Source organism: Stegodyphus dumicola, chromosome X2 (genome assembly GCF_044657685.1).
Source record: "Stegodyphus dumicola isolate Sdum_Otavi_A_Nest chromosome X2, ASM4465768v1".
NCBI lineage: Eukaryota > Metazoa > Arthropoda > Arachnida > Araneae > Eresidae > Stegodyphus > Stegodyphus dumicola.
The window spans coordinates 17,019,666-17,035,477 of record NC_140781.1 but is presented as its reverse complement, the minus strand read 5'-3'; the positions used below and the strand labels follow the sequence as shown (position 1 = coordinate 17,035,477).

The following is a 15,812-nucleotide window of genomic DNA, read 5'->3' as shown; positions in this document are numbered from 1 at the left end:
ATGCAGTCAGCTGTAAAAACTTGGAAGTAATTGCTTTGAAAATAAATAAGTTATCCCAATTCCTGCAACAGTCACATATTCGAAGATCTTATGGGTTTTAAGGTGTATGAGTCCCCTTAACTCGGCTCACCTAATGCACAAAAAACTTCTTTCCCGTGAAATGTATCAGAACTTTTGCAGCGAACTGCACATATGCTCTAAAAGCGCGTGTTATTATAGAGTAAAATGTTAGTTTCTAGAAAAGTCCGTCAGTGGCCGAATGGTTGCGACCGCTGAAGACTGCTAGCTCTACCGTTAGCTTTAGCTAACGGGTTGGCTACGTGGGTGTCTTCGTGATTTTCGCTGTGAGTATGAGCCAGTTTCCCTTAGAAAATCTTTCACGAAGGTAATCTTCCCTTTAGGAAAATAACCCACTTGTGCTTTTGTCATATTCAAATGGTCTAACATAATATACAAAACAAATAATACGTAGAAATATTGAAAAACTAAAAAGAAGAATTTTAATAGAAATATTTTGACAAATTATGCTCATCTCAAAAAATTTTCCATTTTTGTTAGCTTGATGAATTTTCGTTTCTGTGAATGTAACTGATAAATATTTCATTCGCTGAATTATTTATTAATTACGTTCACAAAATTACTTACTCTCAATATGGATATCGAGATTCTCCGAAAAAAACTGAGGTGAGCAAAGTTTCATTCTATCTTATATGGCTTGTTATACTTCACATCTCCAACGACACGAACGTGGAGTAAAAACTGCAGTCAGAAAATTTCCCTTGATCCCCAAGCGTGACGACTTTCATCTATGAGGGATTAGACAAAACCATTGCAGTAGTTTGGTATTGACAGCGAAAAATAAGAAATGGAGAATGATTGGTGCCAACCTTCACGAAATTCCTACATCGACTACTGTGAATGGTTATCTTATAGCCGCCCTCCATGTTTCACTTAGCTCTGTCTCAGAAGCTGCGCACATTAAATCAAAGACCATTGTAGTAAATTTAGAGGTAATTTTTAATTTCCATTTTTATGTGCAAAGAGAAAAAAAGCAATTTCCTAAGTTCAATAATTTCTCAAAGTAAATATAATAGTTCTTTAAAATTTTTTTGCCATTTTGAATAATTTTTTAAAATACCATAAAGGAACAGCAAAACTTTGCTTTAAAAACATATTTGCTCAGTTAAACATTACGCTAACATTTTTTTTTTTTTTTGTCAAATATTTCCCTATTTCTTGTGAGACAGAAATCGAATACATTTGTTAGCTCGGTCTTAAAACGAAATATGCAGTTTTAATTAAGTATGTAAGCTTACTTTACTTGAACCACTATTTGTGTATTAAAGCATAAATTAAAAATAATACACTCATGTCCATAAATTAAGGATAATTCGGAGTCACGATGAAATCGAACTCTAAAATAAATATATCACCTGTAAAATCACTACACACATCTTCAAGAATCATATGCAAATTTCAGGAAGTAGCCAGATGACACCGATGGTACGTCACAATGACGAGAGTGTAAGAGAGTGATATATAAGGAATACAGGCAAAGAAGTAAAATTGTTCGCAGGCGCTTTATAAGCATGTCAGTGCAATAACCGAATAGTTATGACACAAAGGACGCATTTGGATGATTTTTTTTACGTAGTAGAATTATCGGCCGTCTGGAATGCGGGCGTACCCAACTGGAAGTATCAGACGAACTTGGAATTGCCCAGAGTGTCATCTCCAGGCTTTGGCAGCGATTCCAAGATGATGGAAATGTGAGTAGACGTTACAGCACAGGTCGCCCCAGAGTTACAACGCCGAATGGTGTATTTAATTATGGCAAAGCACACGAGGGCTATCTGCCTAAAGGGAGGGATGCCTTTCGTGGAGGACTTTCTAAGGGAAACTGGCTCGTATACACGTTACACATGGGGAAAACCACGAAAACGCCCATGCAGCCAGCCCGTTCGCGGGATTCGAACCTCAGACCGAACTACCAGTGTTCAGCGTCTTTACCGCTCGGCCGCTGGTGGGCTACAACGCCGAATGAGGACCGGTATTTGGCAGTTACTGCCAAAAGAAACAGGCGGAGCACAGCCTTAGACCTGTCTCGTCAGCTCTCTTCAGCCACTAGTACGACAATTTCAAGGCAGACCGTGTACAGGCGCTTAGGGCAGATTGGTCTATATGCTCGTAGACCTGTCAGATGCTTTCCACTTACTGCAACTCACTGTCGCCTGCGGTTAGCCTGGAGTAGAGAGCATGCATTGTGGAGACCGCAACAGTGGGCTTGTGTGATGTTTTCCGACGAGTCTAGGTTTAGCTTGCAGTCTGATTCTCGCCAGGCTTTCATATGGAGAGCTCTAGGTACCCGTTACTACCAAGAAAACATCATTGAACGACACCGTTACGGCGGTGCAGGAGTGCTCGTTTGGGATGGAATTATTCTGGGTTCCAGAACTGACCTGCATGTTCAAATTGGAACCATGACAAGCCAAATCTATCGGGACGTCATTCTGGAACAACATGTAAATTAATTTCGGGGCGCCATGGGCGCACAATTTGTGTTTATGGATGACAACGCCCCTCCTCACCGTGCAAACATCGTAAGCGAATGCCTTCAATCGGAGGATATCACCCGTATGGACTGGCCAGCATTCTCAACTGACTTGAATTCAGTACAGCACACGTGGGAGATACTTGGCCGACGAGTTTCAGCCCGTCAACCTTCTCCTACATGTCTACCGGAACTTTGGAGAGCATTGCTTTTTGAGTGGTGTAATATCCCCCAAGATCAGATCGATAATTTGATACTCAGCATGCCTAGGCGTTGTAAGGTCTGTATTGCATCGTCTGGGAGACATACAATGTATTAACAATCATACTAACCATGTAATATTGGTCTTCTGTAAATAGGTTTTTTTTGTAATTTACTCCAGGGAGAAATATCGCTAATTTTTTTAATAATATCAAACATATAGCATCTTTTTTTACTCTTTACCTTTTGTTTAATAAATAAGTCTTACAAATAAGTTAAATTTGCTTTGCTTCTAACTCTTCCTTTGCCTGATTTCGCATTATCCTTAATTTATGGACATGAGTGTATATAAGTATATATTTTTTAAACTCTAAGAAATTAATTTGTTTAAGGGAATTCAGAGCTCAAGAGGGCAATGACAAGTTGCGAGCGGCAAATTAAAGTTCGTTTTTAAAACAATATAAAACATGAATTTTAATGAAGCTTTCTCCAAATAATTTTGATTCGTTATATCTTCATTTCTATTAGTAATGAGCTATAGTTGTCTAATTATACTGAAGGCACTGAATCTATTATTTGCTCCAATTACTGTATTTCATTTTATTGCAGGCAAAAGGAAAATGACATTGGAAAATGAGAAAATTTAAATGAGATGTTCAAGATGGGATTTTCAAATCAAGAAGAATCATCCAGCTTGGGAGGAAAGTACTTAAGCAAAAGATGACGGAACAAAACATAGTAAAGGAAAAGAGAAAGGGAAAAAGTATTGAGAATGTATTACTTTAGAACCTGTCGCTTGATGGCATCTAAGAAAGAAGGAATACTGCAGAGGATTGACATTTATCTACTTTGCATTATCTACTTTTCATATGCACTCTAATTTTGAAATTTTATAGTGCAAATAGTTTGTAGGGTTCCTCGCTTTCAGTCTAAGATGAACGTCAAGGAACCTAATGAACTATGTAGCGACTTATTGCCGAGTTCAAACAACTGAAACGTAGACTCGAAAAGGGATAAAATACTCTTTTATTCACTCAAATAAGAATAAAAGTTGCTTCTCAGGCTTACAATAAAGCCTATACTCGGGCTTTAACTCAGAATAGGAAACTAAACTATAAATAATTAAACGAGACTTAGCCGAAGCTAGACACAATTATCTAACGTAGTTGGCCCTTAAATTAAACTAGCCGGCGAATATCAATAGGCGACTATAATACGACCGAGCATAACAGCTTCAAGAGTGACCTAGCCGGAAGGCAAACACGCGCCACTAAAGCTCTAGCACTCTCTATCGAAGTAAGCTGAAACTTCCTTAAATACTTATTTGCATTCAACGTGATTCTAAAACTAATTCTGGTAGGGTGTTGTAAGTGAAAACAAGAATTTAGAATTTAGAATGTAGAATGTGGCCTAGAATTTAGAATATGAAAAAATGAGCTCCAACGCAAATACTCAAAGCTTAATGTTAATTATTTATGTAAGGCTATTGATAAATTAAACAAATAATCAAATATTTTACAATAATAAATTTAACTATTATAAGAATATTGTCCAAAATGCATATTGTTCTTAAACAATTTAAGTAGTTCTCAGCTTACTAAGAAAATTTCCTTCTCCAAGTATGTTTGAATTTGATTTCTTGTGATTGGCATATACAACTGAACAATATTCTATACAACTGAACTGAATTATTTTTTTTATAAAACTTTGTTCTTAATTTCGATCGTAGCTTTCCTGCAAATACCTAACAACGTAGTACAAAAGCAAATACAGTCAAAAGAAAACATTCATTTCCTTCATAGATTGAATACCTGCATGAGTTACTTTATGTTTGAGCACCCAAATTTATTGCTCAGTGATCAAAAGGCGCAAATATTTACCCGAAAGAAATTAATTCATTAAAAATATATCTTAACCTAACTTTAATTCCCAGGAGGAGCTCTTCAAAGTGCATAGGCTGAAATCTGCTACCTAAGTGCTTTACAAAGTGGATGCTTTCCGTTGTAATGACTTCTTAAAGAACGTCTGTGACTCTAAATGAAAGAACAGAAAACAACACGAAGTTATTGCGAAATTTCCAGTTTCCTCCCATTTTGTACGCTGCATGTAAGAAACCACACGCAAAAACTTTACGCATACAAAATCAAGTCGATGGGATGGTTCTATCATTCAGAAGTAAAATGGCGTATTTCTCAAATGCGCTATTTGAGGAGTACTTCTTTAAGAGCTTTCGAGTTAAAATAGCTCTCTGTTTAATATGTCGCACAGCAGCTTGAAACACTCTGAATGGAAAAGATACAAATTATAGCAGGAATAAAGAATTGTACAAATCAGACTGAATGTTATGATGTTTCGGCATCTGAGTTCAGAAATTCGCCACAGAAAGAAAACTAGCTCTTAAACCTTCACCTATAAAGCTTAAATGTGCCACACATTTTATAGTTTAAAGCATAGAAGGATTAAAAATTACCTTTAATTTTTTTTTAAAAAAAATTTTAATGTGATAACTGGCACTTTTATTCCAATATTAATCGTAAATTAATTTCGAAATATAAAAATAATTGTTTTTTAATTTTGAAATAAATAATATTATGCTCATTATTAATCACGTTTCCTCTGTTTTCAATAATTTTTAGTCTAATCGCAAAGTAATATGCAAAAATGCACGTAATGATATTTAAATGGGGTAACATCAGTAGCTTAGGTAGGGGACAATTCGCCTTCGCTTTTGTGGATAATGCATTTTCCATGCGGAACATTATTTTATAGAAGTTAGTCACGTGACGTCGAGGCAGGTGAAGAATATCGAGATCCTGAATATGAAATTAAATTGAGAAGAAAATTTATTTCGATACTGGATAAAATAGTCAATGAAATCAGTATAAAATTTTAAAAGTTACATACCTTTGTTATATTTTATGTAATCTGTCTAAACACTGAAAAATACACATATCAAATAAATTATAATGCAAAAAGGAATTCCTTGTTAAACGAAATTAAACAGGAACGTGGAAAAAACGTTCCTTTTGAACGTTTAGCAGTTTATTCTAAAATAGAATCGCCAGAATAAAAATCCCAAATAAATATCTAAATACTTCTGTAAACTTTCGTCACAGAGTTTCTAAATAAAAATAATTTAAGAATCCTTTCAGATCTATAAATGTATATTTTCCATTTAAAAAATATTTCTTTACTGTCTACATAATAACAGCAGCTGGAGCATTAAAGCAGATCTGTGCAACGCCATCGATAGTTTCGCAAACAAATAAACAAAAACACAATATAATTTTTAAATGCTGGACTCAAAGTTTTACTTAAAAATAAACAAAGTTTTAATTTACTTCCCTATATGTTATTTTGGTATTTTCAGCTTTTTGCTTGTATATCGAGATGGACGGCAAATTCAGGAAAGAGTCAGCTCCGCAAAACCTCAGGCGTGACGTAGAACATAATAAAATATGTAATATAAAGAAGTATCAGCATTTATGTATCATGTATCACGTATTCATAGAAAGAAGTATTAGCATTCATGGCGTTCAGCATCAGTTCACATCATTATTTTTGACAGAACATTCTTGAGTATTAAAACTGCCGTAAAATGGGCACTCATTCTTCAAAGATAGCATTCGTACTTTTCACATCTTTATAACACCAGATTAGAAATAAAAAAGAAAAGTGGTGGATTACCTGTTAGCAGGACAAAGGAACAGAGAAGAATGTGCCTATAACAATATAGAATAAGAATTAGACAAAAAAAAAAAAAAAAAAAAGGAAACATATAAAAAAAATGGCAAATTTAATTTGCGTAGTTGCTTTATTTTTTTTCTCCCAATCTTTAATTAAAATTTTTACATTTACTTGTTTCTCTCCAGTTTGATGATTCTATACGGATATTTGTGAAGTTATAATATCAGCTTATAAAATTTAACATTACTGGCTAAGACGTCTTGCATTATGCAAATACATGCATTCTGAACGTTTATAATAATGATATGGCAAGGATTAACACTGCAAGGAAATTTATTATAAGCATGTTACTAGGCTTAGGATAAAAATGGAAATGAGATGAAAAAGAAATTCAAGGAGCTATTAGAAATTTAGCATTTTATTTAATTTTGTCTTACACATTCCTAGTCTTACATGTAGATATAAGCATAATGAAAATAAGAGAAAAAAAAAACTAAAATCAAAATCTGAAAGGAGAACAAAATGCAATATCTAACTGAATAAATGAAAATATACTTGTATATATTTTGCGAAATGCCCAGCTGCGATGAGATAGCTTTCCCTCAAAGCGTGGTTAAGGTTGTCAGAAAGTGGCAGGGAAAGGCAGGGTAGCCAGATTTGGCACGAAATCGTCCATTCGGCGATTTTTGGCGACGAAATTGGCGCTATGCAGTAGTCGAAGCAAGAACATTCTTTAATGCATTCTTAGGGGTTCTCGGGAATATTCTCGTTAGTTAGGTTAAAGCTATATATATCTTGGCTGTATGCGGTGTGGTAGTAATGTAGAGTATCTTGAATTCAGCAGCGTAGTAGTAGTGTCTTGAGTTCAGAGTTTAGCTTGAGAGCGATCAACCGAGTCGGGAGCCGTACTTTAGTGTTTTGCCGTGAAGCTGTCTTCACAGTTATAGCCTGAAGACTGTGTTGCTTATTGTTTCAGCTTGTTTATAGTAGTTTTTCGACGACTGTAAAAGTGTCTTTGGATCTGTCCTGTGTAATACTGACGAATAAATTGTGTTGTGATTCTTCATCAAGTGTTGTCTTCAATTCCTCCAAATTCACGAACCCGTAGATCGCAACAATATCATAAAATATCGACACTAATAAATGATACATGAATATACATAAACGAATGCAAAACGTTATACGAGAATGAGGGAAGCTCACATTATTAAATACTTCCTTTCAGAGTAAATAAGAAAATTTATATCTTTATATGCAAACATGCGAATCTTAAATTTCATGCTAAAAAACTTGTTAAGTTAAAAATTAAAGGTTTTTGGGTTAATTAGTTTGCGAGATTTGAACCCCTGTCGAACTACCAGAGTTCAGTGATATTACAGCTCTGCTGCTGGTTCGTCCTCCCATGAAGTAAGGGAATTTGATTTAGAGTTAGGTTGTCGGATACAGAATGTTGTGACCCTGACAAGAAATACTTATATATATATATTTCATGGTGGACACTAGCCATTTTAGACTTAGGACAGAAGCGGTGGTCATTTTATTATGGAGACACTAACAGACGGTCACCTTTGCCTCTTATGAAGAAACAGACAATTTATGCCTTCTCCAGGATTCGAACCCAGACCCTTCGGTACGGCAGTCAGAGTCACTTACCACTTTCCCGTCTGGGCGGAATATATGCATCTATACTTATATTATATCCAAGTGAACTGCACGTTTCAGCTACTTGCTCCAAAATCAAGGAGACATTCTGTTCACATTATTTGTTTGTTTCAATTTAATACTCTTAAGCAGGGAGGTAGAAAAAAGTCAAATGTAAGTTTTTTTTGCTTATGTCTTTGCGTTCCCATTTAATTTAAACTACAGACAATAATTCGCACCGTAGCTTTAAGTTAGGCTTGAAGAGGAAGAATTTGATTTAATGCTAAGCTAGTTAGAAACAGCTCCTCAAATATATATATATATATATATATATATATATATATATATGCTTATACAGGTTTGAAAAAACTATCAGGTTTTCGAAGCAGAAACATGAGATTATAAACAGTATCCTCCCCGCGCTCCGAAACCCAAATCTTTTATTTTCCAGCTTGACGTGTTTTCAACTGGACATTTACACCGCGAAATAGCGCACAGACTTGTGCGATAATTTTTTATTCCCTACGCCACTTAAAGAACGACCGGAGAGAGGCCTGAGATTCAATCGATATTAGTGGTGAGAAGTTGCAGTCAATATAATTTAGTTTGGACGATATTGTAGAAGCTATTAGGTTTTTCGGAGTACGAAACGTGAAAAACTAACTCTGCATTCATCGGGATTCGAATTGCGCATCTTCCAGCCGGCAGCTGTATGTATTAACTAACTATGTGCAACAAAAAGCACGTATGGAAGCAAGCGATAATTCCTTACAGGTTTTGTAACGTAAAAATTAAATTAATTTAGAAAACTTCCTTACTCTCCATACATCAAATTTTCCTTTTGTATTCCAATGACGCATTTATTTATCCTCTGGGTATTTGAAACATCATCCAGTTTCATCGTCGTCATTTCTCTCTGATATTCTAGCCGATTAGAAAGCATAAGTTTTTTTAATGATGCCGAATATAAATTAACATTATGCAAAAATATCTGAATGTTCTAAATCTAATATATTAGTTGTCACGATCTTCGTTTAAAATTAGTTAATATCAAAGCTATTGTTATTCCTCCTCATAGTGGAGTTGTTACGGTGAAACACCGAAATCTGGAGAATGTCGACTTTCACCGGTGAATGTCAACATTCACATGGTCTCTTGGTGTTTGTCCGAAATATTTTCCAAATACTCTTATTTCTGACCGGTCAATGTCGACATTCACCATGTACTAATTGTGAATGTTGAACATATAACAATATTATATTTTCTTCTCCGTAATTCAGTCGCGAATAAACGCATTTGAAACTTGAAATAAGAACTTAAGAACATGAGAACCTAAAACACACAATACATTCAAAATGAGAAAGGAAAATAATAGAAGTTAAAAATTTACTTAATTATACAGTACGTTCTAAATGAGAAAATAAAATAACAGTAATAAAAAACTTACTAAATTATGTGACTCAAATCTTATTTATTGCAACAACTTAAACTATTATGGCACTTTATATATAACCTCTCTTTTCGACTTTCCCCAGAGCATATCTGTGATTGTCGACATACACCGGTGAGGGTCCGAATATACAAGAATGTAGTGCAATATTCGATCTTTCACCGACGTATTTGGTGAATGTTGACATTCTCCGGTGAAAGTCGACATTCTCCAATTTCGGTCTTTCACGGTAACAGAGTTATATTAAATAATCAGATCTCAAATTCAATTTTGCGGGGAAATTCTGTGTCTATTTTTAAGTCAGGATATGTTAAAAAATGCAGTTTTAAAACTTGTGTTTTTTTTTAAATGTGCATTAGTTAACAACTTCTAAAATAATTATGGAATAAGCGATTCCATTTGCGTTACGATTAAATATTTCTTCCTTGCTTGTTCATTGTCATGAAAACAAATATAACGAATTTAAATAGTTAATTTTATAATTTTCTACGTAATCTTCAGAACGATAAGGAATGAAGATCAACACCTTTGGTCACAATTCTGCAACAGAACAATAAACTACAGACTGAATCAATGCTTACGCCAGAGCAAAGACATTTTCTTTATAAGTAAAAAATAAAGTATGTCTACCATGTGTCTTCAATGAGAGTTTTAAAACTGTTCCCTTTTTGTACTTCCCCCCTTTTCCTTAGTAATCCTAGGGATTTCTTAGCAATTCCATGGTTCTTTTTGCAACACAGAAAAGTTTTCAAAGAACTTTCCCATTGTTAAACAAAACTTTTTTCTTTTGCATCAAGCAATAGATTTAGAAAACTTATGCTACGGTTATTCTCCTGAAGATTTCTCTTAATGCATTTTGTATTGAAATGCAGATTTAGACCCAATTTTTATCATAATTTAACTGCATATATTTACAGTTTGGTACCTTCAATTTAAAAATCGAGACTTAACTTGTTTATAATAATTTCAAGTAAGCTCTGTGCACTTTTTTATTTAAATTCCATGAGAATATTCTCCAAAGATAATTTTGGAGTTTATTTGAAGTCAATCCTGTCACCTTACCGTCGGCAAATGTACGGTGTTGAATTTTTAAGAGTTTAATTAGTGAGGAGACTAATACATATCACCAAAACTGTAGCAGTCTATTACTCAAAGACAAAACAAAAGAACGCTGAGATAGGTAACCATTTAAACAAAATATACATAAATAATAGTCTACAAATGATGAAAGGAATAAAATGAGAATGATGTTATAAAAAAAAGTATCAACGAATAAAAACAACACACACACACAAAAAGTAAGTATAAAGGGAAAAAATCAACACTGTTGAGGTAACTACAAAGAAAGAAACCAAGGATATCGTGGGTAACAGACAAAATATACACTATTTACGTTGTTAGGAAGTAAATATATTTCCCCTATTTACCTCTGCGGTGTAGTTGCCAACATTTCCAGATAGAAAGTGTAAGTTCTCAGGTTTAGTTTCCTGTAAGAAGCTGGTGGATTTTTCGAGATACCTTCTCTAAAAACTCAATGATTTTCCCATCGTACAGAACTAAAACTTGTGGATAATAACTATTTACAACTTCGGGTTTGGGTGACTAAGTCTTCCCTTTAGTTGCCCTTAAGTGTGCGACTGTTGGAGAGAGGGAAACTAAGGAATGAAAGGCATTCCTTCTATGAAATCTAATGTTAGCTCATTCAATCAGCAAACGGTATGTTTCAGGTTAGATTTCTGCCTGATTGATCATGGTCACTCCCCCCCCAAATCTAATAATTTTATAATAGGTTAAATAATGTTATTTTTCTACTAAATTAACCACATGAATACAGTCATTCCCACGTAAATTGGTATGCATCTATACTTATATTGTATCCAAGTGAACTGCACGTTCCAGCAACTTGCTTCAAAAATCAAGGAGACATTCTGTTCACATTATTTGTTTGTTTCAATTTAATACTCTTAAGCTGCGAGGTAAAAAAAAGTCAAATGTAAGTTTTTTTTTTTTTTTTTTTTTTTGCTTATTTGCGGTATGTGGTCACTTAAAATATGACAAATCTACATTAATTTAAAATCAATAAAGGCTTCGGTGATGTTGATTTCCCAGAAATCGTTCGCATTTTAACCTTCAAGCAATCTGCTTGGATATTATTGCTCTATATAAGAATTCCAGAACAGTAACAAAGGATTTTTAAGCTAGCTTCATTTGTATGGTTCACATCTTATTCGCGAAAAACCTGAATATTCAACGGTCTCCTCGATGTGATTCTAACAGTGGATCTTCCAGTGCTATAGTTGGATGTGCTGTTCACTTACACTTCAAGAACATGAAAGGGGGAATGCCATAATTTTTTTACAGTTTTACCATCTAATATAGAAGTATTCGCTTATGAGATTTACACAGACTATAGTATTAGTCGCACCAATAAAATTTTCTTTCATTATACTGCAGAGTCATTAGGTTTTTGAAGCTGGAGACGTCAAAAATGAACAGTGCCCGTACGAGGACTCAAACATACACCTCTCAAATACGCGCCGAGTGTGTTATCGTTACACCACGAAGTCATGCTGGAAGGAGGGAGAAAGTACCCTTTATACTCCCCTTTTAGAGGGGACCCAATCGACACATCTTGGTGGTGACTAATTATTGTCCACAACCATATATTTTTTTCCGGCGCTACTGCAGAGTCATTAGGTTTTTCGATATTGAAGACATGCAAAATGAACAATGCCCTCGCCGGGACGTAAACCTGGACCTTTCGAATACTCGCCTAATGTGCTACCGTTACACCACGAAGGCATGCTGGAAGGAAAGAAAAAGTACCTTATAATAATTTGATGAATCACTTTATGCCTCAATTTTATTACCTCACTTTAATGCCGGAATCCCGAGAGAGTAAAAATATTATTAAAAAATGTATGGCTATGCACCTATTTCCTTGAACATTGGATCTATTGATTTGAAATATAATAGAAATCGTATGCAAAAAGTACAACAGAAAAAATATGCAAAAGTAATATTTAGTCTTTATAGAGTCATAATGCAGCTCGAAATTTTAGTTTATAAACTATTCACTGTACTTTAATGAAAAGAAACGAAAATTTTTATAGATTTTCATAAAAATAGTTCACGACTAACGAATTTACTCACACAAAGGTCATCTTTCCATGTCTATTTTATGCCCGTAGTTCAAGTTACTTACTAGCAGATTTACTGAGCAATTGCTAAACAAAAGTTGGTTTTTAGAACAGTGGTTTTCAACCTATTACGCTTTCCGAACTTTCTTATTATTTCTTATTATTACGATATATATATACATATAAATAAAATGCGCACTGAAGTTTGTATTCATAAATTAATTTATGAAGCACAAAAATTGACATGAAACCTTAAATATATCTTAATCATAAATATTTTCTAGGAACACATTGAGATGATTACGCTTATTGATGCTTGCACAGTTTATTTATAGTTAGGATTATCTTGTTAAGGTAGAATCGCAAGTCATCTGTCTGTTTCAATATATATTTCTTAACGAAACGAATTAGGAAAATCCAATTTTTGAAACTATCTAGCCGTTGCTCGTTTTAGCAATTTTATTAATGCAGTATTTAGGTACGTGGCAGCGGAAATTTTCTCTTCATTCTTGCTGGGATTTAAGTAACTCATGCTCGTTCTGGCAATGCAATTAATTGATTTAATTAAGGCAAAGCATGCAAGAGTTCTCCTTCAAAGAGAGGATTCCTTCATGGATAATATTTTTAGGGAAACTGGTTCATACTCATGTTATATTTGGAGAAGATAAAGAAAACCCCTTGTAATTAGCACTTTTCGTATGAATTGTACTATCAATGCTCAATAGTTACTGGAGGCCCGAAGAGAAAAACGACTAGGATGTCACTTAATCCTGTTTTGATGGACTCATTTCAAGCAACCGTTTCTTTAATGACAGATGCAATTGGCTGCTTTTTCATCAAGTGATGAGACTCTGTTTCCTTTAGTGCAGTTCAATCTGTTGTTATAGTGTGGTGTCCAATCTGTTGTCATAGTGTGGTGTCCAATCTGTTGTCATAGTGTGGTGTCCAATCTGTTGTCATAGTGTGGTGTCCAATCTGTTGTCATAGTGTGGTGTCCAATCTGTTGTCATAGTGTGGTGTCCAATCTGTTGTCATAGTGTGGTGTCCAATCTGTTGTCATAGTGTGGTGTCCAATCTGTTGTCATAGTGTGGTCATAGCCCGCATAGTGTAACTGACCAATGAAGGATGTGACGTTGAATTTGAAAATGGGAAATAGTTCAATGATTTAGTATTTTTAGTGGATACAACTGCTTACTTGATTGAGGTAAACGTGCTTAAGACCTAATGTAACTGATAAATTAATTTTCAAAAAATGGCAAAATTCGAGCTTAAAATGAAATTATAGAAATTTCTTATTAAAAATACCAGTTCGGAACTCAGTCTGAATAAAGCCATCTGAACGAAGATATTAATGTTTTCATTTCATCAGAAAGGCTGTCAAGTTCTCTGTTTTGCTATTGTTTTAATTAATATGACAACACCTTCATGGATTTCGTTCATTGATGACAACGCAAAATGTAATAATTGTTCCTTTTCATTTTTGAAACACCGTGAAATTTTTATAAGAAATCATATCCAGCACCCGATCATCAAACAAAAAGATATAGTAGCGTTCCGAAGAAACAGTCACCGAAAGGGGGAAAATGCCTTAGTATCGGGGGGTGATGTGTTTGCGTTACCACACAGAACTATCACTTATACATATATTTCATAGACATTTAACCTACAGGCTACGAATGGCAGCCGCACTTTGACCTGCAGTTTTGAGACATCGCTTTGCTATGAGAAATATAATAACAAAGCGAGTATCGATTCAATAAAAAATCTGTACATGCAGGCTAGACGAAAAGAAATAAACGGAATAAAGAAACATTACCATAAATCGCACAGCAGAATATGTGGTTATTTTTACATACAGTATATTTTCCTCCTTTTATCTCATCCTTACTGCAAAGACACTGAGGTTTTAGACGCAACAAACGTAAGAAATGAATTATGTCCTCACGTAGATTTGAGTCGCGTATCTTCCAGTTGTTAGCCGGGCATGCTACCAATTACACAATGAATGCACGCACGACTGCAATAATTCCGCAGTGCAACTGATAGTAAATTCTTATTATCCTTAATGAAAATTAGCGCCCCCAAAATCAAAAAATTTTCCCTCCAACAAAAAAAAAAAAAAAAAAAAAAAAGAATTTCAAAGAGAAACCTTTTGATGAATAATATGAAACTTATTTGCTGCAAAGAACATACAGGATAAAAAAACTGTAGGCAAATAAAATATTTAATGATTAATATTTTATTAGTAATATCTGTTATTAAACATTCAGTTACTGGTTAATAAGGAAATTATGTTAGGTACCTATTCTTATTATCTTTTAATAAAATAATTATAAATTAGTACTGAGGATAATTTTCCAAATATATCAAAAATAAAGAAAGTTAAGGCCCGCTTTGCATTTCTTTCCCCTAAAAAATTTGAGTTTGGGATTAGAGACTTTTAGTAGACGTTTGGAAAATTATTTTCTGAATTACTTTTGCAAGAAAAGGATGACACATCTAATGAAGAAGCATAAAATATAATAGTCTTGCTTCCCCCGACTGTGCAAAATATACATATCAAAAAACAAAAATATTGCGTTCTTAAAAATAATCTTTAATACGATTAAAAATACCTTCAGTATTGTTACAAACATCTTCAGCGTTATTAAAAATATCCTTTTTAGCAATTTAGTGACACTGTTATTACCTAGCACCGGATTCTGTGCTTGGCAGCTGAATGGGCTGGCAACATGAAGTTTTTCGTGATTTCCTTCTCCTTTAACCTAAATGTGGGTCAAATTGTCTGCAAAAGTTTTTCACAAAGATATTGCTTCCCGTAGACAAATAACCTCGAGGAAGTTTTCCGTAATCAAATAATCTTAACTCTACAGATAGCTAACCAAAAGCTACGTAGAAACAAACGTTAATGTATTTTGTTTAATGGTATCACATTCTGACTGAATAGATGTCCTTCAGATTTAAAATTGTGTGGTGTTCCACTATTATTGCATGGGATAGAAAGACGATTCATTCTCTGCAACTTCTGAGAAAATGTTGCTAGCAGTGAAATACACCATTTTCCCACTGATTTGCTGTTGGAGGACCAGAGAAAACACTTTTTGGAATAACAACTTGAACCGCGTCCGCACGCAATAACGA

General features: G+C 34.3%; 1 protein-coding gene and 1 long non-coding RNA gene across 4 annotated transcripts in view; one reads left to right on the top strand and one right to left on the bottom strand.

Annotated features, from left to right (window-relative positions):
- Positions 1-6,944, top strand: part of LOC146992692 (uncharacterized) — a 137,176-nt gene extending 130,232 nt beyond the window's left edge. The window contains exon 2 of the mRNA XM_085809393.1: positions 3,362-6,944. Within this exon, the coding sequence (XP_085665519.1) occupies positions 3,362-3,389 (28 nt within the window). The 3' untranslated portion in view covers positions 3,390-6,944. The remainder of the gene's footprint in view (positions 1-3,361) is intronic.
- Positions 1-15,812, bottom strand: part of LOC146992691 (uncharacterized) — a 289,003-nt gene that overhangs the window by 182,740 nt on the left and 90,451 nt on the right. For all 3 annotated transcript variants that reach the window (XR_015039048.1, XR_015039046.1, XR_015039047.1), the window contains exon 2: positions 6,440-6,474. This is a non-coding gene — a long non-coding RNA (uncharacterized LOC146992691). The remainder of the gene's footprint in view (positions 1-6,439; positions 6,475-15,812) is intronic.